At 40.4% G+C, this 24,543-nt stretch overlaps 1 protein-coding gene and 1 long non-coding RNA gene across 3 annotated transcripts in view; one reads left to right on the top strand and one right to left on the bottom strand.

Annotated features, from left to right (window-relative positions):
• The window catches only part of LOC125642091 (carboxypeptidase B-like), a 35,751-nt gene extending 21,522 nt beyond the window's left edge, over nucleotides 1-14,229 (top strand). The window contains exons 10-11 of the mRNA XM_048862826.2: nucleotides 10,066-10,150; nucleotides 11,596-14,229. Of these exons, the coding sequence (XP_048718783.1) occupies nucleotides 10,066-10,150; nucleotides 11,596-11,783 (273 nt within the window). The 3' untranslated portion in view covers nucleotides 11,784-14,229. The remainder of the gene's footprint in view (nucleotides 1-10,065; nucleotides 10,151-11,595) is intronic.
• Nucleotides 1-24,543, bottom strand: part of LOC125642093 (uncharacterized) — a 138,602-nt gene that overhangs the window by 66,681 nt on the left and 47,378 nt on the right. For both annotated transcript variants that reach the window (XR_012669883.1, XR_007358269.2), the window contains exons 2-4: nucleotides 18,057-18,135; nucleotides 15,915-16,060; nucleotides 10,280-10,417 (exon numbers count right to left, since the gene is read on the bottom strand). This is a non-coding gene — a long non-coding RNA (uncharacterized LOC125642093). The remainder of the gene's footprint in view (nucleotides 1-10,279; nucleotides 10,418-15,914; nucleotides 16,061-18,056; nucleotides 18,136-24,543) is intronic.

Raw genomic sequence — 24,543 nt, 5'->3', positions numbered from 1 at the left:
TCTGGACAATAAGCTTTTGAAAGTACATTAGTCTTTTATAGCAAGAGACCTTGAAGAGGGTTTAGGCATGAGATAAACTCAAGGATCCCTGATTCATCTCCATCATACAAAGGTTGGATTTGTCTGCAAGGCTGTGTTTGTCTGCAAATAATGTCATATTGAGAGATGTAAATTATACAGCACTGCTTCCACTTTATTCAGTGGGTTACAGTGTATCCGACTGCAATACATTACATACAAAAATCATGCTCTGTTGGCCAGATCCACAGCTTGTGTAAGTTGGCATAGCTCCATAGCTTCAATAGAGTTAGAGTGATTTAAACCAGCTGGAGATTGGCCCTGAAACATCATTATTTAATGAAGTTTAGGGCCACACCCAAGCCCTGCAGCTTTTTAAGTCTGATAAAGGCAATTTAGTATGTGAATTATTTATCCTTTAAAAAAAGATTAAAATAATTATAAATAATAAAATGACTTCAATTCTCTGGAATATTAGCAATTAAAAGTTGTTGGCATGAAAAGCAACACAACAAACAAAACAAAACAAAAACCCATCTTGATCCTCTCTCTTCTCTTTAAGCTGCCAGAAGTCTAAGGCAATAGCATTAAGTTGGCTTTACTGCTGCAGAACTATGACAGATTTACGAGAGCTCCCACATGGATCTATCATAATTCTGAAGCAGAAAGGAAGAGTATGGCCAACTTAATAGTTTTGCCTTGGACTTCTGGCAGCTTAAATGGAAAGGAGAGCATTAAGATGTGGAGGTTTGTTTTGTTTGTTATATTACTTTACATGCTGGAGAGTTTTAACTGTGAATATTCCAGTCATTTCTTACATCTTTTTTGCTTGTCTTTGATTTTTACTGAATATTTCAAATTTCACCCATTAGAGCTCAGTCTAAATAAATAATATAAACTCCTGAACTGCTTCTTTGTCAAGCTCACAATTTTTCCCATATGCTAGAAGTTTGCATGGTCTTCTGCCCAGCTTGCTGAGTCAAGATCAAGTGTGATGAAACATATTGCTCCAAGTACAGCATGTTTCTAACACCATTACATTCAGATGGGGAAAGGTTTTATTGACACTCAAGACACAAAAAATACAGTAAAACCTAACTTTAAAAAAAACAGACAAAATATTAACACTAAGACAGGGTCAATAAGTCTTTCTAGTTTTCCTTTAAAAAAAAAATCCTGGATGAACAATTTTCATATTAACTTGCCTGTTCTACAGCATTCTAGACTAGAAGAATATATAAAATCTTGACGATTGGCGACAGTCATCCATGCCAAGGGTTTGCAATTTTATGAATAATAAAAAGCCTGATCTTTTTTTTTTGTTTGATTTAGAGATTGAGTCTTCCATTCTTCAATATAAAAAAAGGTAATTCAGGAGTGCAAGATATATATGTCAACAGCCATCCATCTGATCTCACTTAATATGAGTTAGTCTTTCCATGGTAATTTTATCCTATATTTTAAATCAGCCACAATGATCCCAGGGGGAGTTCTATTATTTTCCGCTACAAAGGAGCCATCCTGTCACCACTAAAAGGCGATAATCTGATCAACTGTCCTCATGTCCTAATTAAGGAATATATTTCCTCAATTGGAGCTCCCAACAAAAAAACAGCAGGGTCCCAGAGGCGCTCAACTTGTACTAATATTTGATTTTACAAAAGGAGGATACTTTTAGCCAAAAATCTTGGCTTTTGAGAATGAGATCATAGTATCAACCAATCAGCACTGTCTGTAGCTGGGATAGCTAAATATAAAGGGCCTGATCCAAAGCCCATTAAAATCAATGGAAAGACTCCCACTGACTTCAATGGGCTTTGGGTCAGGTCCTAATGGTGTAGCTTTCTGGATTACTTCAAACAACTAAACATGTTCGCATGAACTGTCACAAAGAAATTAGGTTTTCTCTTAGCAATTCCTCCTTGGTTAAAAAATGAGACAGGAAAAAAAGGAGGAAAAAATAAAAGGGCATTATACTATATACCATTTAATGTGTGTGTTATATCAGCAAAGTTCTGCCTAGATACAGACTTCAGAGAAAGGCTGAAGAACTGGCATCTAAAGCTTTATATAAATTGTTCTGGCAAATAAAGGGACCATAAATCATGCTCTAAATGAAGTAAAATTTAGAACTATTATCTTATCTTAGATGTTTATTTTTACGCTGACAGATCTAATAAATTAAAGGAAGTAGAGTTGCTATTTCTTATCTTTTTCAGTGTGGGATGAGATATGTAGTTAAACAACAAAACTTCACATGCCTGCTTATCATTAACATATTGCTCCACGCTGTTTAATTCAGAAGTTAGTTTAATACTGTGGGGTAATGCTCCATTCCAAAGTGAGGCTTGAAGGAAGGGAGCAAAATCAAGTAAAATTGGATTGAAATCACCCTAAGCCTGCAGATGAGGAGAATAGAGGAGTCAACATAGCTTTCTTCCAAGCCCACTGAACCTTCCTTTGGACACAGTCTGCAGTGGGACTCTGCAGGTATTCAGGAGGCACATCAGGGTAGGTGGGTGATGCTGGAAAGCAGCCACTCGATACAGCCTTCTTCTCTTAGAACCAGATATATAGAAAATATTCACAAGGATGTTAATTAGCATTAATGCCACTACACACCTTCACTGCCTCTGTAAGAGGAGTGTAGAGAACAGGCCTATGGAAATTAGCAACTGACACAGCACTCTTCATTGAGTTGTGCTTCCAGATGGGATTGGGGCTACAGGGAGCAGAAGCCAAGGTCAACAGTGGTGGAGATGATTGCCCCCATGTCTTCTGGATGGTTTCCAGGCCACGCCCCCTGCCACTTCCATAAAGCCTTGAAAGGAGAATGTACCTGTAACTCCAAGGACCAGATCCTTGCCCCTATTTTGTTCCCTTTGCACTGTCCTGGCAGCACAAGGAGAACAAACAGCTAACTTAAAGAGCAAGATGGAACCTTCTCTTGTGTAAGGCAATCCCTAAGTGTGTAAAATGGTGCCACAGTTCTTGGTTTCCAAGGCATGACAGGGCATCTAGAGACATTCTGGGAATTCCAGTGATCTCAGGCCTAGAGGACCATTACAAGTTACAGCAGCCTTGATGCTACTCTAATTTAAATTGGGGACGAAAGTAGCCCTTCACTGCTTCCAGTATCAGGGTGGAGGAAAGTGGTTGAAGCCATGTACGTTCTCCCTGGAGCACAAGGTACGCACATAGGATTTTCCCATTCATGGGGTTTTTTCCCCATGGGAAGGGAAACAGCCCTGTATTAGACACAAGTCAGTTCTAGGGTCAGCATTTTCAAGCAATGCTTGAACAACAGTGAAAATGCTGACCCTAGAACTGACTTGAGCCTAATGCTTGAACAACCAAGATAATGCCACCCAAGATAGGAAAAACTGGGTCAGCTCAGGAATTTCACACAAGTAACAATATTCCTATGATGTTTTCTTGGGGGGAAAAATATAACTGTCCTCCAAAAAGAATACATTCTGTGTATTGCACAACTCCCCTCAACTCACTCTCTACCATATCCCCAGATGTTGCGCAGCACAAAAAGAATATGTGCTTGGATCAACCAGAAAAAATTGTATCTTCCATTTAAAGAACAAAAGCTTCCCCCAGCCTTCCATAACTGAAAAAAAAAACGGTTGGATACAGACCAATTGTCCATCCACTCTACAGCCAAGCTTCCCTTCAGCATTCTTTCAATATTTACACTTAGCTGCTCTCTCAGTAAAACTCTGTGTATATTTAATCACTTTTTTCAGAAACATTTTAGGCTGTAAATTGAATTTTCTCACATTTTGGCCAGTGTTGGAGGGGGTTACCATACTTTTTGAATTTGTACCTACATAAGGAGCAAATATTTAATAATAGGCTCTTCAGTCTAGTAGAGAATGTATAACAGGATCCAATGACTGGAAGTTGAAGCTAGACAAATCCAGACGTGTACAAGCAACAGAAATCCTATATCAACAGAGATCAGGCTTTGGTGGTATGTGTAGCAGGAGGCAGGTTACCTGAACATATATTGGCTACCTTGCTATTCATATATTGGTTACTGTTTGTATAAGGGGAAATTAACCCTTCTGCACAAGCTTATGGACCACTCAAGCCCTACTTGAGCTCTTAAAATGTGCAAAGGTGTGAATTTCTGCTATACTGCATTAGATGATGAATATTTATGTGATGACTATTCACCTCTTGGCTGAAAACCAGGTCCAGTAAACTAGTTCTGGATTTTACTAGTGCTCGTTTTGAAGTTATTTGTAAACAAAGTCATCTTAAGGAACTCTTAAGGAGCCAGGACCCAAGATTAGAATATAGAATAGAATATCAGGGTTGGAAGGGACCTCAGGAGGTCATCTAGTCCAACTCCCTGCTTAAAGCAGGACCAATCACCAACTAAATCATCCCAGACAGGGCTTTGTCAAGCCTGACCTTAAAAACCTCTAAGGAAGGAGATTCCACCACCTCCCTAGGTAACCCATTCCAGTGTTTCACCACCCTCCTAGTGAAAAAGTTTTTCCTAATATCCAACCTAAACCTCCCCCACTGCAACTTGAGACCATTACTCCTTGTTCTGTCATCTGCTACCACTGAGAACAATCTAGATCCATCCTCTTTGGAACCCCCTTTCAGGTAGTTGAAAGCAGCTATCAAATCCTCCCTCATTCTTCTCTTCTGCAGATAAATAATCCCAGTCCCCTCAGCCTCTCCTCATAAATCATGTGCTCCAGCCCCCTAATCAATTTGGTTGCCCTCTGCTGGACTCTTTCCAATTTTTCCATATTCTTCTTGTAGTGTGGGCCACAAAACTGGACACAGTACTCCAGATGAGGCCCCACCAACACCGAATAGAGGGGAATTATCACATCCCTCAGTCTGCTGGCAATGCTCCTACTTACACAGCCCAAAATGCTGTTAGCCTTCTTGGCAACAAAGGCACACTGTTGACTCAGATCCAACTTCTCGTCCACTGTAACCCCTAAGTCCTTTTCTGCAGAACTACTGCCTAGCCACTCGGTCCCTAGTCTGTAGCAGTGCATGGGATTCTTCTGTCCTATGGAAGATGGACAGGTGTAAATTATTTTTAGAAGTGGCTACTGGAGTAAAGAAGAGGAAAGTGGGTTTATATATTCCTGCCTCTCACATTACCTCATACAATGGTGTGTTCTGTTATCAAATTGAGCTATCTTCAGTAACCACTTCTTCATCTTGGCTCATGTAGCAATCTCAAATAGCCTCAGGGCAGATTTGCCTCAGCTTGATGCTACTGGATAAAAACACTAGCAACATGCACATATTTCTTGGAATGTCCATGTGGTAGTTACAAAGATGGGTATAAGAAGGGCAGTGTTATATACTGTGATATTAAAGTTCTTGCATTGGATGAACTCACTTTTAGTGCTACCATTTCAAAGGGAAATCAAGGGATCCTGGACAATGTGTGAGAGCGTTACAATGAGGAGAGTGCAGTTTAGAGCTCTTTGCAGAAAGCTGACTTGAGAAGGGCAGAGCTTAGAGGCAATAAAGAAGACAATAGAGGTAGAATGACAAGCAGATCCATAGAGCCCAATTTTACAGCAAGCATTGCTATCCATCACAGATTTTTCAAGATCCTAGAGTCCTATTATGTCAATAATCCCATCAAATATCCCACTGATGTCAATGGGAGTTGCCTGTGTGCAGCAACTGCGTAATCAAGGCCCCTGGAGTGTTTTTAACCAGCAGCAATTTGCAGAGACAAATCTGAGTTGAGAATATGAGAGCAAGAATGGGGAAGCTGCTCCCAAAAGATAATCTATTAACAGATAAAGGTGATTATTCAGCCATATTATCCTGGTAGTCTACGCTGGCAAGGCTAAAGCGCTGCCGCAGCCGTGCTTTAACGTGCCTTGTGTGGTCGAAGCGCAGCGCTGGGAGAGAGGTCTCCAAGCGCTCTAAAAAACCCACCTCAACAAGGGGCGTAGCTCCCAGTGCTGGGAGAGTGCTCCCAGCACTGGGGCACTGTTTATGCTCGCGCTTTACAGGGCTGCAACTTGCTGCACGCAGGGGGGTGTTTTTTCACACCCCCGAGTGAGAAAGTTGCAGTGCTGTTAATTGCCAGTGTAGACAAGCAGTTAGGAGGGAGCCAGCATCACATGCCTCTCTTTAAAAGCTAGTAACTGAACTGATAGTAACTGAACTTCAGTTAAATGAGATAATGAGATCAGGGAACACGATCCTTTTGTTACACCGACTAGCTGACATGCTGCACAAGATTAAGCAAAACATCAAATCACTAGGAACTGCAATGGAAACAAAGCTGAGAGATCAGAACAGAGAATGTTAGATTCTCCTGGAACAGGCAGTTTCTGGAAGTTCAGCAACAAGACAGAGAATGGAAGATCATTTCTGCACCCAGTTACACAGTATAAATCTGGAGTAAGTCCTTTCACTTCAGTGACACTACTTGGTTTTCACTAGCATAACTAGCACCAGAATTTGCCCCTATGAGTGAAGGTTTCTTGACAGTGCAGGAGCCAGTGATGGGTCTTACAAACCCCACACTGGAGAGCAAGGGGTTCAGCCCTGCCCAGCTGTACCTGCAAAGCCTGCACGAGCTGTAGGCAGAGCCGCTCAGAGGGGGGGAGGGGATGGGAACTACTGCCCAGGAATTCTTGTTGCCTGAAAACTGACCTAATAAAACCTACAGAGGAGAGAGACAGGTGACTGACTGTGAAGGTCAGAGACTTTGTTTGTGGTTCTGTAATTTTCTCTGAGCGGAAAAGGGAGACTTGGATAGGAAGTGATCCATGGGGCAATTGCGTGGCACTGCAAGATGTAGAACATACCTGCCCATCATCAGGCTGTGGATTGGCGCCTGTGGGCCCAGGCTCCCCTTCCGACTTCCGAAAGATGACACAAGAAGAAAGCCTTTACCTTGGTGGAGAGACCCGCTGGGGAAGACCTTGGCCCCAAAATCCCCATACTAACATAAAAACCCTGAAGCCCTAGGGGGAGCTGAAGGCCAGGACTATAACTGAAAAGGGGTGACAACCTGCTGCACCCCTGCCTGACCACTAGGCAGCACTGGTTGTGAGTGTTCCCCTTTTACAGAGCCCAAACCAAGAAGGCAGAAAGAGAATCCTGTAACAAACCAGATGTTCAAATGAATCTTGAGAACCTGTAGAGTCTGTAGAGAGCTAAGAGTTTTTCAAAGTTAAGGGGGGGAAAGCCACAGCACTGCCTCCTCTTTTATCAGCAACACAAAGAACATAAAGACTCTAGGCCTGGGTCTCATCTCACAAAAGTGAGATACTGTTTCCCCTTTTGAAAGTAATACAGACAAGATGAGGCACAGAGTGAAACCTCATCCAGTTTCCCTGTTGTTTTAAGAAGGATAATTGTTTGCCACCACTATTCCTTTTTCCTTTCCTGTCCTTTTCTTTTTTTTACTTAAATGTTCTTGCTTTGGTTGCTATAAAATGGCACTTTCATTTTGGTGCTGATGTTTTGTTTTTTCCACCCTTTTCATACATTAACCGAGCAATTGGGAAAGAGTGTTGCCTGATGATTACAAGAAGAGATCAGATATCAGGACTCCTCGGTTCTGTTCCTAGCTCTGCTACTGACTCATTTTGTGATGAAATCACACAGGCACACTCAATTTACCGAATTATAAAATAGGCCATTTATTTCCATTACCATGCTCCAACCTGGAAAACCTGAGGATGTCTTTCAACAGCTGAGAATTTCAGTCCTTCCTCTACAACAGTGGTCGGCAACCTGCCACACGTGGCCCATCAAGGTAATCTGCTGGCAGGCCGCCAGACCGTTTGTTTACATTTGCACAGCCGCCCGCAGCTCCCAGTGGCCACAGTTCACTGTTCCCAGCCAATGGGAGCTGCGGGAAGCAGCAGCCAGCCCCACGCCACTGGAAGCTGTGGGCGGCTGCAAAAATGTAAACAAACGGTCTGGCGGCCACCAGCGGATTACCCTGATGGGCCGTGTGTGGCCCGAGGGCTGCAGGTTGCCCACCACTGATCTACAAGCACCTTTCTTTACAGCTGCCTGATCATTATGGTAATTCTGATCCACAGTAGGGTCATCCTTTTCATAGGAACCTTTCCCAGCATATTTTTCTGATCGCTAGTCTCCTAAATTTGGCAGATACAAGTATCTGATGTTTTAAATTTGCCATTTGGCAGCTGGCTGATACTTAATGCCTCTCCTCCCTATAGGAAATATTCCTATTTTATTTTCCTTAGTTTCTTGCCACTGAGGAAATGACACACTCCCACAGACACTATATTAGCACCAGGTCCCATCCACAGTACAAGACATCGCCATGTTGTATGTTTTCTCTCTATGTTCATTATAAAAGGAGGCAAATTATAAATTTGCAACAGAACTCTCTTTTGTGAGGTGAACAAGAAATCCTTTATCTGCAGATCTCAGCGCATGCACACTGATTTGAAGCCAATATAAACAAAAGGTGCCTGAACAAAATTTGATACATCACTAATAGCAGATACTCGTGTCCAAACACTACAGGTTCCATGGACATACATAGCAAAATTGCCATGGATTTTAATAGGAGAAGCATCATCTCATTAAGGCAATTTTCAGAAGTGGAAGATTTAACTACTCTGATTATTATTAGAATTCCAAGATTGTTTCTTTGTATGTCACAACAGCACTCTTCTTCAGCACATGTATAGAGAAGAGAGAGGCCAGAACAAAAACCCTGCCTTTAAATCCCACCCAGTCTTTGGGGAGTGTTTGAAACCTGCTCTCAGATCTAAATCTGGCTTTTGTAAAAGGCCTCCATGAAATGCAACAAACCAAAGCCCTACATACAAACTCCCAGAATTCTTGGGTGTACAAAACCCAGTTCTCAATGTGAATTTTGCACCTTGAACCTGTTTTATCCCACTGAGAGCAGTTACAATCCCATGATATAAAAAACTGCCATTTTAACCATTAATATGGCTTGTTGCTACTTTCACAGAAACAAATAGTCACTTTATCTATCCATTTTTCAAAACATTTTCAAATGCAGCTTTTGGAAAATTCATAAAAATGTGAAACTACTAAATGGAAGTCAAGATGTTTTAAAATATCTCTCCTCCTTGGGAAAAATAATTTATTGCGTAATGTAGAGTGAAACAAGAGAGTTGAAGAAATTGTTAGGAATACCACACTGTTCAACTCTGAACTACAGAGGGAGATATGGTAATCCATTGTTTGTCTGCATGCTGAACATCTGTTCTCAACTAACGATATACAAACAAATATTTACCATCCCTTAGGAATACTTTCCATAGTTTTATTGTCAACATGCCATATTATGAAGAAATGGGAAAGCCACACATTCCAAAGGAAAGTCTGTAACTTTCATAATGCAAACATTCAGAGCTGCATTTTAGTGTTGACAGACTTTATGCAACCCCCACTGAAGTCAGGGGGACTTGGATGGATCCCAATCTGCACAGGAAATGCAAACTGAAATCACAGAAGTGCTGTATATGACTCCAGGGTAATTCATGCACCTCCTGCTATAGTATTGTTGACATTTGCAATCTGCATTTTACAGGATCTAATTCTGATTTCACTTATACCACTTTTACTGTGTTGCTCTGGATTTACACTTGTGTAAGTGGGAAGAAAATGCTATCTTCATAATTTCCATATATACATCCCCTGTTGCCTAAACCTCACCATCATTTTATTTCATAATTCTAGTTTATTCTCACAGATTCAAGTACACATTTCTGTTAAATACAGTAATCCCTGGATCCTGTTGTGCCCTTAGTTTCCAGACTCCAGATACATTTCATAATTAGAGCTCTGAGTACAGACTACTTATTGATATGCTACATGAACAAAGTGTAGACATTTGCAGATCGTTAGACGATGACAGCATAAACTCTGTTACTGATTCTAAAAGAGGAACAACAGTTACAAATAATTTAAAACTTCTAAAATGAGGCCCTCATGAGTTAACTCAAATTTCTAAGGAAAGCTTTAAATGTCTGGAATAACTAATTATTCCGCAATTGTCCTTCCTTATAGAATACCATTTCTAAAGCTGCAGTTAAAGAGCTGACTTCATTGTATGGCACAAAATATACCTTTGGTGCATCTGCTTCAACAATCTGTAAGTATTAACCTAAATATCATAAGTAACTGTAGTAAGAATTATTTATCTAGACAGTGGGAGGAAATTATGTATTATGACCCAAAAAAACCCCATAAGATGAGCCCTGCCCATACACACCCTACTTACTTCCCTCCTAATGGGTGTAGACTGTGATATCTTTACTCTTGTTGCATGGTACTTTTCTTCGCAAGTAGTCCCATTAACCTCACTGTCCTGAAGGTGTGGATGCAACACATCTGGTTCTGCAAACGTGCAAACATGCACCTGGGGGTACGAATGAGATTCACACAATAACTATGTAGCGCCCAAATACTACGGTGATGGGCACACTAGGAGTTCCTAAAACAAACAGCCAAAATTAGATTAAAACATGAGACAACTGGGCTCGTTCAGCCTGTGAGTTTCTTGATGTCCAGGGCCTACAAGGGGCGACAATAGTATGTGAAACCTTTTTGACCAGAATTTGCCTTCATGGCTCTAGCCAGCAGACTGTTACTTTCTGTTACTGTATGGTGATTTTAAAAATATATAAATTCCAGCCTCACTCTAACACTCTCCTGAAACCCAGCTGTTGTGTTATGTCCTTTGCGACATTATAAAGCTGACCTCGTGTCTCCAAACCCAGTTTTCCAGAGTTTTATAGCTCAGCTGTTTTGGCTCCTAATTCCTCAGGCTATCGCCTGCTTGAAATTCAGCATTGTAGGACTGAACAATCTGGAAGCCAATTTTTTTTTGTCTTAAATATAATGGCTGCAATTGTTTGTCAATGTTTAAAAGAACTATTGAGAAAAATGCTTTTGGGGATTCCTAGCAATTTTGAGGACCACCTATAGGATAAAAAATATTAGTACCCCATTCTCTCCTTACAAGGAACAACCCAGAGAGTATGCTCAGAATTCTCTCGTTGAGAGGAAAAGGAGCAAAGCTTATTTCAACAACAAAAAAGCAGAGTTCATATCCCCAGCTTTGTGGATCTCCAAAGATCTGTGTAGATCTCAGGGAGATACTCCAGAGACAGGAGATTCAATGTGATAGATCCTTGCTCCTGCAGATACCATGCTTCCAGTCCTCTCCTCAGGCAAAAGATACCCCTCCCACCCCTTCTCAGGAGGGATCTCTACAGTGAGCGGGGAGCAGCACTGCAAAATAACTCAGAGTCTGTATTCTGATCAGTATTGTTTCTTCTATATTTTTAGAAGGGGGACATGGTTATATTCTTCTTTTTACAGCTACAGGTTTCCATTTTCAAGGCTATTAAAGTGCTGGGCAAGCTCTATTCCATATTCTGGATGCAAACAAATGGTTCATTGACTCTCACTGCTTTTTCCTCTGCCCTTCCTATATTTTTAGCTAAGTAGTATGGTAGTTATAGTTATAATAAATCCCACTGATTACCAGTGACTTGTCCCTTTCTAGTAAAGTTTTCTTCTCTCCCAATGCAGATCCTGCTGCTGGTGGCTCTGATGACTGGGCTTATAATGAGGGTATCAAGTACTCCTTCACCTTTGAGCTCCGTGATAAGGGTAGATATGGATTTGCACTCCCTGAATCTCAGATAAAGCCAACCTGTGAAGAGACTCTAAAAGCTGTTAAATATATTGCCAATTACGTCCTTGACCATTTATATTAGAATGGTACTGCAAAATTATTCAAGAAAGCTTGTTTCAAATATACTATCCCCTTTGTTCTCTTTCCCTGATGGCTGATGATTTCTGCTTTACAGAATGCTGTTAGTTCTCCTTTACACTTGAGCTCTAGAGCCAATGAAAATATCTCGGGATTTTTCTATTAATCACAAATAAAAATGACAATGACTCACCTACTGTTTGAATATTGATAGAACATCTGTTACTCCAGTGACTGGATTGAATGGATGAAGAAGCCACCAGTGTCTATTTTGACTGTTCAGCCAGTTAACACGTTTTTAAAGGCCCTTTAATGATCACTAAACCAAATTCAATCATGGGGCATTGACTTCAGTGGAGCTGCATGATAGATCTAGGGGCAGAAGCTGGACCTCTCTTACTAGGCTAATATTAATCAGAAGCTTTAATAGCAGCTAGCTCCTAGGTGAAACAAGAGTGAGGGCAAATGGGAGCCCAACAATAATGGAGTTGGGGGAAAACCTAATAATAACTATATCTAATCCATCCCTATATCAGAGGCAGACAGAGATCAAAAATCAGACAATGAGGATGGAGGTAGGGGTCCTGTCCTGAAAACTAAATTTAACAGGTTAGCATTTGAACTGAAAATTAAATAAAGTAAAGAAAATATGAAAAATAATAACATAGGAATGAACTGATAAACTTCACCAGTCATTACAAATTCTACACACACTTATATAGAAAATGGCTACATTGATTACTCAGGCTTTGTTCCAACAGTTTTAAATTAGTTAAAGCAATATGGGCAGTAGTTAAGAAGTCAGTCTGATAAGTAACTGATTTCATATGTTGTATATGATCCATCAGGTAGGTATGCTCATGTCTTTATATTTCTACATGTATAGAATGTAATCCTTGAATCAAATAATCAAAACCACAAACATAAATCCTGAGCTGCTAGCTTCATTTTGTGACTGAGAACCAAATGCACAGACATGCAGGAACACCTGCACTCCCAGCAAAACTTTAATAGCTAAACAACAGAAATGAACAAAACCAAACAAAATGCCACGGGAGCAAATTCTGTATGGATTCTCTCTGCATGCAAGACAGATGTCTGGTGGAACTTGAGGAACTACTTAACTACTACGTATGGATTGGTATACTGAGAAAGGCAATTAAGCCTCTTTCTGAGCCATGACCTTTAAGTCCCAGAAGCTTTCCATCTGAATAGATGTGCTGTTTTCCCAACTAGTATAGGCTAGAGTCATTAGTGTTATTAGCATCTCAGTTATTTGAAGAGTAGGAAGGTTCAAATAATAATAAAACCATCTCCAATGAAGCTCTAAGAGAAAGTCAGTTGCTTGCTGAGCAATAAGAAGGGGGAATATAAAATGTGACAGACAGTATTTGCTATGCAGAGAACAAGCAGAAACATGAAGTTTATGTTGCTTTTAGCCTTGATTGCAGCAACTCATGTTGTTCCTCACATTCATCGCTTTGACAGGTAGAAAGCTCTCTGAGGATCATTGGCAGAAATTGTATCAATGATCACATTAGTTTGATATTATGTACACTTTGTAGCACAGAAGAGCTGTACCAGACAAATTAGAGGACCCCTACTTCAAATGGACTAATAGGCAAAGAAAGGGGCTGGAACCGAACAGGACTGTACAATGTAAAGTTATGATTGTGACTGGTTACTGATGTCTTTTGAAGTGAGAAAATGTTTCATGGGAATCCTCAGAATGACAAACAAGTGAACTTCATGAAGGACTTGGCCAGCATCATACAGCTGAGACATTTTTACACAGAGTGCCATATATTTAACTCTTCACTTTAATTTTTTTTTAGCTTCTTGCAATAGTCTCAAATATCAGATATGCAGGTGTAACTCACCATATACTGTACATACATCATTATAATATGGGGCCAAATTCAGAAGTGGTACCTAAAGTAGCATTGCTAGATTCTCTCTTACACCTACACTGCAGTACAAAGGAGTATAAGCAGCAGGTGGAAGAAGTATAAGAAAGTGTGTGTTAAAGAATCCTCATCCACACCTTAATATACACCTTCTCCCAGCTCCTGGGCATTTAAGTTATGTTAATTTAGACTCCTTTATGCATTGGTAGAGCAGATGTAAGTAGTCTAAGGGAATCTATGGGTTATGCTACATTAGATATCATCTAACAGTTTTGCCCACAAAATCTGCTAATGCTCACGTATACATCCAGTAGCTGATTATTTTTATAAAATATAGAGTAACACACACCTGTTATCTTGGGATTACAATGGAGCCTTGTGTACCATGGTGCAGTCTCTGTATAACAAAGGATTTACAACAACCCGTAACAATAAAGGATCTCACTGGCAGAGCAAGTATAGGATACGTTGGAAATGAAGGGATTGATCTGCTGTAATTTTTAGTATGGTTGAATATGTGGTCTATTTTTTCTGGTTTCCTGAGCTGACAAGCTACATTTAGTATCTATGTATCATAAACGTTTAGTTTTTATTACTATTTGGTGGTGTCAATATTATTTTGAGCCATTGTCATATCTGACATCTTACTGGTGTTGTAAAATGAACACAAACATTTTCCTGCTCATTCTCCAGATTAGCAATATATGCGGAAAAGCCTGAAAAAGGCATATTAAGTTTTAGCACTGTAAAATCTATGTTAGCATCTCATAAATAATTTGTACTAATTTCCATAATACTGCACTATAGTGAGAGGAGCTTCTCAGCAGTACATTGGACATTCTCCAGAATAGATTATTTCATGACTTCCCCAAAATGTAATAATCCTTGGCTCATGTTCTGATCCATCTAGATATTGAATGGAATGAGAGCCACAAACCATCTTCCTGAGAAAGATTTAACACACCCTTAACTCAAGAGAAGCATTTCAAACAATGTATTAATAAAGGAATTGAATTCTATATAGCTATAAACACAATTTATGATAGCTTTGTGGTGAGAGAAACTAAGAGAGGAAGGATAGTTCAGTGATTAGGGCATTAGCTAGAGACTTGGGAGACCCAAGTTCAATTCTGTGCTCTACTTTCCTGTGTCACCTTTGGAAAGTCACCCAGAGTCTTAGTTTGCCTCAGTTTCCATTGGTAAAATTGAGATAATAGTTACTCCATACCCCACAGTGGTGTTCTGAGGATAAATACATTAAAGATTGTCAGGTATTCCAGTAACTGGGGTGATATAGATATGTAACCCCAGTTTAGAGACAGAAAAAAGTATGTTTGTCACTGAAAAAAAAGAAAAACAAGACAAAAATTTGTTGAATTATCAGAGAAGCTGATAAAGATTGTATCAGCCTAGGGTAATGTGAAAAGTACCACAGTACAAATCAGGGGAAGTCCAAGACTTCTAAACTAATGACGGCACTTCTTCAAAACTAAAAAATAATTATGAGCACATTTAGTGTTTGTGGAAGTGGCCAGATCAACAGCCCTAGAGACAAGAGTCCTGTTTTTATCCCTACAACAGGTACAGCAGTGACAATGCCTTGCCAATGTGCCTCTGTCCAGTTCTAGAAAAGCCTCATCAAAAGGTACTGAGAAGGTATTTTCAATCCTCTCTCTCTCTCTTCTGAGGCTGCCAACAAGGGGGCCAATTAATGCCTGATTTCTGTGATGGGGGTACTTGTCCACCAGAAATTGAACTGAAGTGATTAAATTTATTTCCCACAAGCAAGCAGAACAACCAGATATAACAATTTTGGTCACTACTCACATGGACTTAACTTGAAAGACCAGATATGCCAAATTCACCCACAGTCTACATGTGAAAGACTCTACGAGCCAAATTCACCCATGGTATAAGTGGGCAGAACTCCATTAACATCAAGGGAATTGCATCCACTCACATCAGAGATGAATTTGTCCCCATGAGCCAAATATAGACCCTAAAGGATACACAGCATTTGCCGATCTGAGTGTACTAACAATATTGTATTTAAATAAATGCTTTCCTAAGGCTTCTGAAGAATGAGAAAATAAATGAGGTTTTCTGAAAGTAGGATTGTAAATACCTTTATAAATGTGTGTTCACAATTCAAAAAATAAAATCAGGCATTGTCTAGAGTTGTGGCAACACTGTCCCAACAGTTTTCCATTACAACTGTACATACTCACCCGGCCAATTGCACTATGTAAGCACTAAAATGAGATACTCCTCATTTCTGTGTGCAGCTCGATTTCCATCATCTGGATTCAGCTTATGATGAAGTTGCTAATGTGGAAGTGGATTTCCGGCTCAATCCAGATATGTCCAGACTCTCCTGGAGCAGAATGAAATACCAGTAGTTCATGTGTATTGAAGAGTAAGGGGAGACCATGTGCTTTGTGGTCTCTTCCAACAGAAATCTCTTAGCTAGTAATCAATTAGGTTAGTGTGTTGGTAACTGTCTACAGATTTTTAGTTGAGCAGTTTCTAATACTGAGACCAGAAAATAGACAGTATGACAGTAGGAGGATGGACCACTTGGATGAGATATTACAATACTATCAGGAGGCACCCTGTGGTGCTTGCACGATGTAGGTGGTCAGGTGTGGCTCCGTCACTAGAAGGAGTAAATAACAAAGCTCTGAGGAAAAGGAGCTTCATTTTGCAAGGGTCTGTGTGAATAGTCACTTAGGTTTTGCTCTAAGTGATCACTGAGTTCCAGGCTGGAACAAAACCCAAATCTTCAAACAAAGCTTAGTAGAAACCATCAAATTTCACCTAGTTTTGTGTTGAAACTAGGATGACATTATTCAAAGTGTTCCAGTAGGTGGATGAAAAGGGATGGTAGAGACCAGCAGGGGGTTTGGGAGGAGGGGAGGCAGGGATGCATAAAAATGTCTAAACTTCAAATTGGCCATCACTTCCTCCTCCCTGCCCATCTCCTGTTATCTGCTTCCTCTTATTTGCAGCTTCAAATCATTTCAGCCTTTTAACTATCTATTTTTCTCCTTTTAGCCTCTCAACTTATCTCATCCCCCTACCTCTTTCCCTCCCCTTCCTCTAAATATCTCTATTTCCGTCACTCTTCCCCCTGGTTCCCTTAATTCTCCTTTCACATATCTCTCTTCTCAGAATTCTCAAAATCCCCAACTTCCCAATTTTCTTTCCTTTATTCTGTTCCCCCTTGTCTCTTTTCCATTCTTATTTTTCTCTTCCCACCCCTTCTCCTTTCCCTTTATCCTTTTGATATCTGCTCTCCCACCAATATACACCTGCCCATACTCCTCACATAATAAATTATTCCAACATAGAGATTTCAAATTAAAAATGCTCTCACAGTATAAGGAAATATATAAGGTGTTTCTGACGTGCCAAAGGACAGAAAGACATAGGCTTTTTAGAGGTATATGCACAGTATCAATGAGGCACAGATAAGTTGTATTTTAAATCTCAGAATTTAAAAGAAATGAGGGGGGGGGGAATGACCATTCTGCATAGCAGGTGCAAGTTTTGCTACCTTGTCTTCCAAGAGCATGGTTCATGTCACTCTTCTCTCTTAATCTTTCCTTACTTCCCACTCATCTCTCTCTCTCTCACTAGAGCTTGTCAGAAAATGATGGGGGACTTCCATGAACAATTTCAATTTTGTTAAAACAAATGTTTTGACAAAAAGTCAAATTTTTCCATGGAAAGCAGATGCTTTTTGTGAAAAACCGTATCATTGAAAACCAAATTTTCCATTGAAAAACAATTTCAACAGAAATTTTTTGAGCAGCCCTACCTCTTATCAAAACTTCTCCATGATCTTTATAAAAATTTGACATGCACCTGCAACTGACTTGGGTTTAAGGCCCCCATCACCTAACCAAATGTATAAACATTCCTATTCCCAATTACATCAGATGCTCAATTTGCTCCTCTGATCTGTGCACATTCCATTACGGTTCACTGTTCACTTTGAATGCATTCTTGAAAAATTAGGTCTCTGTGACTGATAATGTGTGGTGCCTCTCTGCCTAGCTGGATTCTGCTCACTAAGGGCCATATTAGGTTAGTCTACCCAAAGTACCCCTATTGATATCAATGGGAATCCTGCAAAACAGACAAGTCATTTGCTATAGAGGATAATTAGGTAAAATTACATCTGGGCAGTGTATCACAGAAACACTAATTTCTCCATCTTCTCCAGCCTTACATGAATTCCTGTAGCATGTATCCTGGTCATGCTAGTACTGTTCTACAGCATGGTTTTAGTATTCATCATGCCTTAGTTATACAAAATTAATAAAACTGAGTGCCAGAATGTACATAATGCCTATAAAGCTACTCACCTACTTGGGGGATGAATGGAGACAAGCATGTGCTCTCTGACTTTCTTCTCTGGCACAATATCCCTCTGTTGACATGTTTCTGTAAACAAGCGGTAGATATGACAGTTTCCTTTAACCAACAAATATATTTTTTCTGTCAAAACAAATTCTGTTCCCTAATCTCCAAGAGTTACACTGCTATTCCTTCAGAGTGCTACCCTGGACTGAGCAGGGATCCTCCCTTTTAAGGACTCACCCATCTCCAGGCTTGACAGGTCTCATGGGTGCACTGGGCTGGGGCTGATTATGCCAGAGAAGCACTGCAACACCTTGACGGGGGTGGGGATTTGCCTCACCGCGCAGGGATAATATTCAAACTTATCTCTGCTCTTTACCCTTATTTAAATACATTTCAGGGTCTGATAATTTCTGCACAGACTGCTAATATGGCTAAGCATCATCCTAAACTGGCCTCTCGCATCCATGTTGGAACAGCTTTTGAACAGCGCCCTATGTACCTTCTCAGGGTATAGAGGCTTTGTCTGATTTAAAACACTTTTATAATAGCTTTTGTGTTGAGACACATGTCACTAACTGAATGAAAAGGTAAATAAAAGCCAATTTTTTTTCAATCAACCAACCATTAAATGATGCCATGCTACTCCAAAGTATTTCTGAGCTGGAGGAATGATAGCTTGGACATATGACAGTGAAGGAGTGAAAATTGAGAGAAAATGGCGGGGACAGGAACATGAAGCATTTCCCTCTTTCCCCCCTTCAAAGTTAATGGACAAATCTGACCAGGTCCTGGAACCCAAAACCTCCTTTAAAGTATTTTACAGCTATACCTAGAATTGAGTGGTTATAGCCTTTTCATGGAGCTGAATTTGCATGTTGGACCAAAAAATACTTTACTGTAAGTTCTAACAATACTATCTATAGGAGGCTTCTTAGAAAAATTAACATAGAATCATAGAATATTTGGGTTGGAAGGGACCTCAGGAGGTCATCTAGTCCAACCCCCTGCTCAAAGCAGGACCAATCCCCAATTTTTGCCCCAGATCCCTCAATGGCCCCCTCAAGGATTGAACTCACAACCCCGGGTTTAGCAGGCCAATGCTCAAACCACTGAGCTATCCCTCCCCCCCCACTGAGCTATCCCTCCCCCCCCACTGTTTCAAATGAATTAATTGGAGTGTTTTTGTACAGTCTGTAAACATAAAAGAGCACAGAGTACATGGAATTACTTTACTGCTCATAAAGAGTATTGTGTGTTAGCAGGGCCAGTGTCACGAGAACAGGAAGATGGGCCACAGTGCAGGTTTTTATTGTGGGCCCCTCTCTCAAATTTTAATGAGTGTAACATTTACTTATACACATCAAACACACCATGCAGGGAGGGCTTGGAGCTAAAAGTCCAGACTCTCTGGACAGATGTGAACAACTGGAGAAACCCCCCACCTCCAACTGGCAACTGAGGGAGAGGGGCAGTGAGCTGAGACACAACCCAGAAAACACTTAGCCCCCCACACAGGCCCATGGGGGTCAGAGGATAAAGCAGTGGTGGAGATGGAGTTTGGGGGCAGAAGCGGATGGAGGCCAGGGTGGGGGGTATGAGAGGATATGGATACCAGGATGTCACCCAGCTGTGGGATGGGAGGTATATTGGGCTGCCAGTTGATACTTACCCGAGAACATGACACCAACTGTTACCTCCTGGCTCCTGTCCCACGGGATTGGCTGGGCTCTACCCATTTGAGGTGTTGCGGCTTTAGGGAGGGCCAACTAGGCCAAATTTGAGAGAGTGGCACTAAGACCCATGAGTACAGCTACGTTGATGTCACAGAATCCCTGACTTCCAGAGACCTGCCTGACATTCTCTGCTTCAGCCCCAGGGGCTACTGGAGCTGACAGCCAGCGGGGGGGCCCTGGCAGGGGTCCAGCAACAGGCCACAGCAGCAATAGGTGACAGGGAGCCCCGTGCAAGGTTCCAGTGACAGATGACAAACTCCGGAGGGGGCCCTCCTCAGGGTTCCAGCGATGGGCGACCAAAGTGGCGCTGTGAGGAATGGAGAGGAGCCTAAAGGCAATACAGAGACCGGGCTGGCTAGCCTGCAATTCCTGGGGGTGCTCAAGTGAGACTTCCTCCACCCAATGTCCTGACAATCCATGTTACAAGGGGTGTTTCCCATGGATCACCAGCCAATACAATAAAGACAGGCCATGATCCCTTCCTGCATCACATTTCTGTCAGCAGCATTCAGGGGAGATCTAGCTCTCCAAACTTTGCAGAGGTTTTGAAGTAAATGTTCCTCTCTTTTGTCTTTGCCCCAGGGAGGGAAACATAGGGGCCATATGTGTAAAGTCAATACCTCAACATTAATTTTTCTTTAACCTGAAACCACATTTTGTGCATTACAGTATCTCGTATATTGTGAAGTACCGAGATGGAAATAATGAAGGACCCAAAGGAGCAAGGCTCCAGCCATCTATTTGTGTCCCTGTAATCAACTTCAAAATGAAATCTAATCTTCTCTGTCTGAAGAAAGACTCCTAAGACATTTGTTCAGCTTCCCAGCTGAGAACACACCGATGTTCTGAAGTACCTTGTACATCACACCCAGCTCCCACTCAGTGTAAAACAGAATGATACTTCTTTCTTTAAAAAAAATCAAACCTCTTATGGTTTTATTTCTCACACAAACCAATACCAAACTACAGCATTTTCCAATAATTCTTTGGAGAGAAAACTGAACAGTAAAAGTGCATGGAGTCTTGAGTATAAAACTACTTTCTTATGTGGCCTTATGCTCTCAGATACAACAATGATGAGCAAAACGCAACAATTAAACATACTGTATACCTCTGGTTTAAGACACAAGGATGAAATTGGCCACATAATTCATGTTTAAAAGAGATGAACAGGTGCAATTCAAAACCCCACTATAATTTGTATATAAAAAAGAAAAAGAAAGCCATTGGCCAACTTCCATTAGCCCAGTGGCAGTCAAATTAGGCTAGACCTGAAACACATGATTAATCCATTTGTTCTTTGTCATAGGGGTGAAACAGAGCCTGCAAATGACAGATCTTCTCTGAGGCATTTACCACTGCTCTCCCCTTTTCAACTAAACTAGGGCTTACATGATTAATGAGATCAAGAAAACAAGAAGTTGTTCCAAAAGTTATGGAGGCACATTTTGCTGGCTTAATAAAGCTCAGATCTTTTCAGTGACTCAAAGTGAAAGCATTTAATTTTTCTAAAATGAATCTTTCCCTCTCTCTCTTTCTAAACTCAGAATGAAGTTGCAAAGGAAGCAGCGGATGCTTTATCAAGTCTCTATGGCACAAAATATAAATATGGACAAATAGCCCAGATAATCTGTATGTTGTTTTCTATTTTTCTTTAGTTGTACAGTACTAAATTGAGATTTTACGTAGAATAACAAACTTACACCCTAAATATCTACTTACAGTATAAATTTATCCATCAGCAAATCTCACAATATAGTGAGATGAATCTTTACTGTATGTTATTGTCATTCATTTGTATTAAGGCAACATCCTGAGGTCCCCGTCAAGCTAGTAAATGACAGTCCCTAGCCTGAGAGCTTCCAAACCAATGCCCTAATTCTGCTAACACTTGAAGAACTCTGTGCATGTGAACAATCCCACTAAAATCAATGGAATAACTTATATGTATAAAGTTAACTGTGTCCACTAAGTGTTTGCTGGATCAGGGTCACCCTTATTCTAGTTGAATAGTGCCTTCTTCCACAAGCAGTCCCATTGAAATCAGTGTGAAATATGCTACTCATGGAATAAAGTATTAGAGGCCCCAAATAAAGGCAAGGTGGAGGGCTAAATCCTGTATCCCTGACATGGCACTTACTCATGCAAAGCTGAAGATATTGGGAATTTTGCCTGAGTATTTACTTCTTGACATCATGTAGCTAGAATTTTATTCCCCAATAAATATATGTCCATATCTCCTGATCCGTACTAATGAAGAGTTAGATGCACATCTCAACTTTTTATACTTGAATTTCACTTTTTTTTAAATAAAAGTAATGACCAAGGAGCATTTCATACCTGTAACTGAAAAGTTCGTGAAAAATATGTTACCTTTAAAACATTAAGCTATTGTGTAGCTAGAAGTGGTCAAATACTGAAATGTTATTCATTTCAAATCTCCAAAACCCAGTGTGGATTAAGAGCTGACATGTTTTTTAAGACAATTTACCCTATACATGCCAGATTTCATAGTCCATGTGATGTCAGAGTGTTTATAATAGAAATGCCAGATACAGTTTTCAGAGGCCTGAACAATGGGTGTGCTGCACAAATTCTAAGTTATTGTACACACAAACCAGGTAGTTGTACATGCAGCCCTAGTAGCATGTACCCATTTATACAGGTGTTTGAAGGTTTGTTCAACAGAGTTTAAAACTGTCAATGTCACTAATGAGCTTCAAGAGCATTCTGAATGTTGCAAAGTCAAGCACTCAGAAAATAGGAATTGTCTGTGCAACCTAATTCTGCATCTCCTAAATTCTGAATGCTTGACTTTGAAACCTCATTAATATTTTTAATATAGTTCATATGTTATTTCCTAGGTTTTTAAAAAAGCAAACAAACAGATATTCAATCATGTGCCAGCCTATGGAAACCACGAGGTCCTCAGTTGGGTTGAAATCTTTAGATCCATAGCACATATCTGCCTCTTGAGCTAATAGAGTAACTGATAGCAGTTGTAGGTTGTCTTCTTTTATGTGAACTAATCACTAGAAGCGAATGAGACTCAGTGAGTTTCACAGATATTTGCTAACAGCAGAGCAAAGGTGAGACTCAGGAATCTTGAGGTCCATTCCAGTCTCTGGAAGGCAGTGTGTTCTAGTGGGCATGAACCTTTCTGCCCATTACTCTAACGTTTGACCCCCATCTGCCTCATCTCCTCCAACTTGTCTTGGTCATAGACTTGTCTTTTCCCCACCCCTGTATCCCCATCCCATTCTCCTCACCTAACCAGTCCGAATCACCACACCTTAGGCTTCCCAGCCCAGTCCTACTCTCAGCTCTCTAGGAACCTTGACTCAGTCATAGAATCATAGAACCATAGAATTTGAGAGTTGGAAGGGACCTCCGGAGATCATCTTGTCCAACTCCCTGCTCAAAGCAGGACCAATCCTCAATTTTTGCCCCAGATCCCTACATGTCCCCCTCAAGGACTGAACTCAAAACCCTGGGTTTAGCAGGCCAATGCTCAAACCACTGAGCTATCCCTTCCTGCAGGTAGTCCCAGTCTACCCTCCCAATTTGCAGTCAAAGTATCGCTGCACCAACTCCCAGCCTCCTTGCCCAGACATTCATCCTCTAATTCGTGGCTCTACCCACAAAGTCCCTTGTAAATTATTATAGTTTCATTTTCTGTCAAAAGTTTTTTCCCCAGTATGTACACAAGACACCTATTACACCTGCACTTCTGACGATCTCAGACTTTACAAACATTAATGAAATAATCCTCTGAAAACCACTGTGAAGTAGGTGAATGTTATTACCCCCATTTTAAAATGGTGGAAATGAAACACAAAAAGATTAAGTGGCTTCCCCAAGGTCACACAATGAATTTGTGGAACAGATGGAAAGAGAACCCAGATTTCCTGACTCCTAGTCCTGGGCTTAACCATCAGAACTTCCTCTCTAATCATTTGCTTTGTGATATTTCTCTTTCACATAATCTTTGCTATCTCTATTTTACGGACCCTGCTGCTGGTTCATCTGTAGACTAGTCTTATGATCAGAGCATTAAGTATGCCTATGCCTTTGAGTTCCATGGCAAGGGGAAATATGGTTTTCTCCTCCTTGAATCTCAGATAAAGTCAACCTGTAAAGAAACTATGCAGGCAGACAAGTATATTGCCAATTACCTCCTTAGCTATGTTTTATGAAAGCTTTCTATTATTATGAATTAATGAAATATACTAAAGATATTTGCTTTTCTTGCCATTAAAATTTTCTTTCTTTCTGAAACTACTGTATCTCAAATACAATAGCAAGTTAAAAAACAGTATCCTGTACTTGATTTTTATGGCTTCTTTTATATTTTATACCAGCAGAAAGAGATAACTAGAGAGTACATATCAAGTGCTGAAAGTTTAGTGCTTCATATATTCCAGTTCCAGTACATCTCAAATCAGAAATCTGAGGCATTTATGCTATCATTTTTTCTTTTAAAATATTCATGTACATAACACTCGACACTAGCTTTTCTATACGTTCTGGGTCTGCTTCTTTTCTCTGATCAGTTTTATGACAGCTTAATCCCATTGTAAAGTTACTCTTGATTTGTCCTAGTGTACTGAAGTGGGAGGCAGACCCCACTCCAAAACCAAACTAGAAACAGAGGAAATTAAAAATAGTAATGTTATAACATTTAATTGTATTTTCTTTTCCTTTTTTGTTTTCATGCTGCTTCTGCCAATTCTTCAGTATTTTTTAAAATGTGACC

Source organism: Caretta caretta, chromosome 9, assembly GCF_965140235.1.
Source record: "Caretta caretta isolate rCarCar2 chromosome 9, rCarCar1.hap1, whole genome shotgun sequence".
Taxonomy (NCBI): domain Eukaryota; kingdom Metazoa; phylum Chordata; order Testudines; family Cheloniidae; genus Caretta; species Caretta caretta.
The sequence above is the reverse complement of the archived record's forward strand: the minus strand, read 5'-3'. Positions and strand labels throughout refer to the sequence as shown.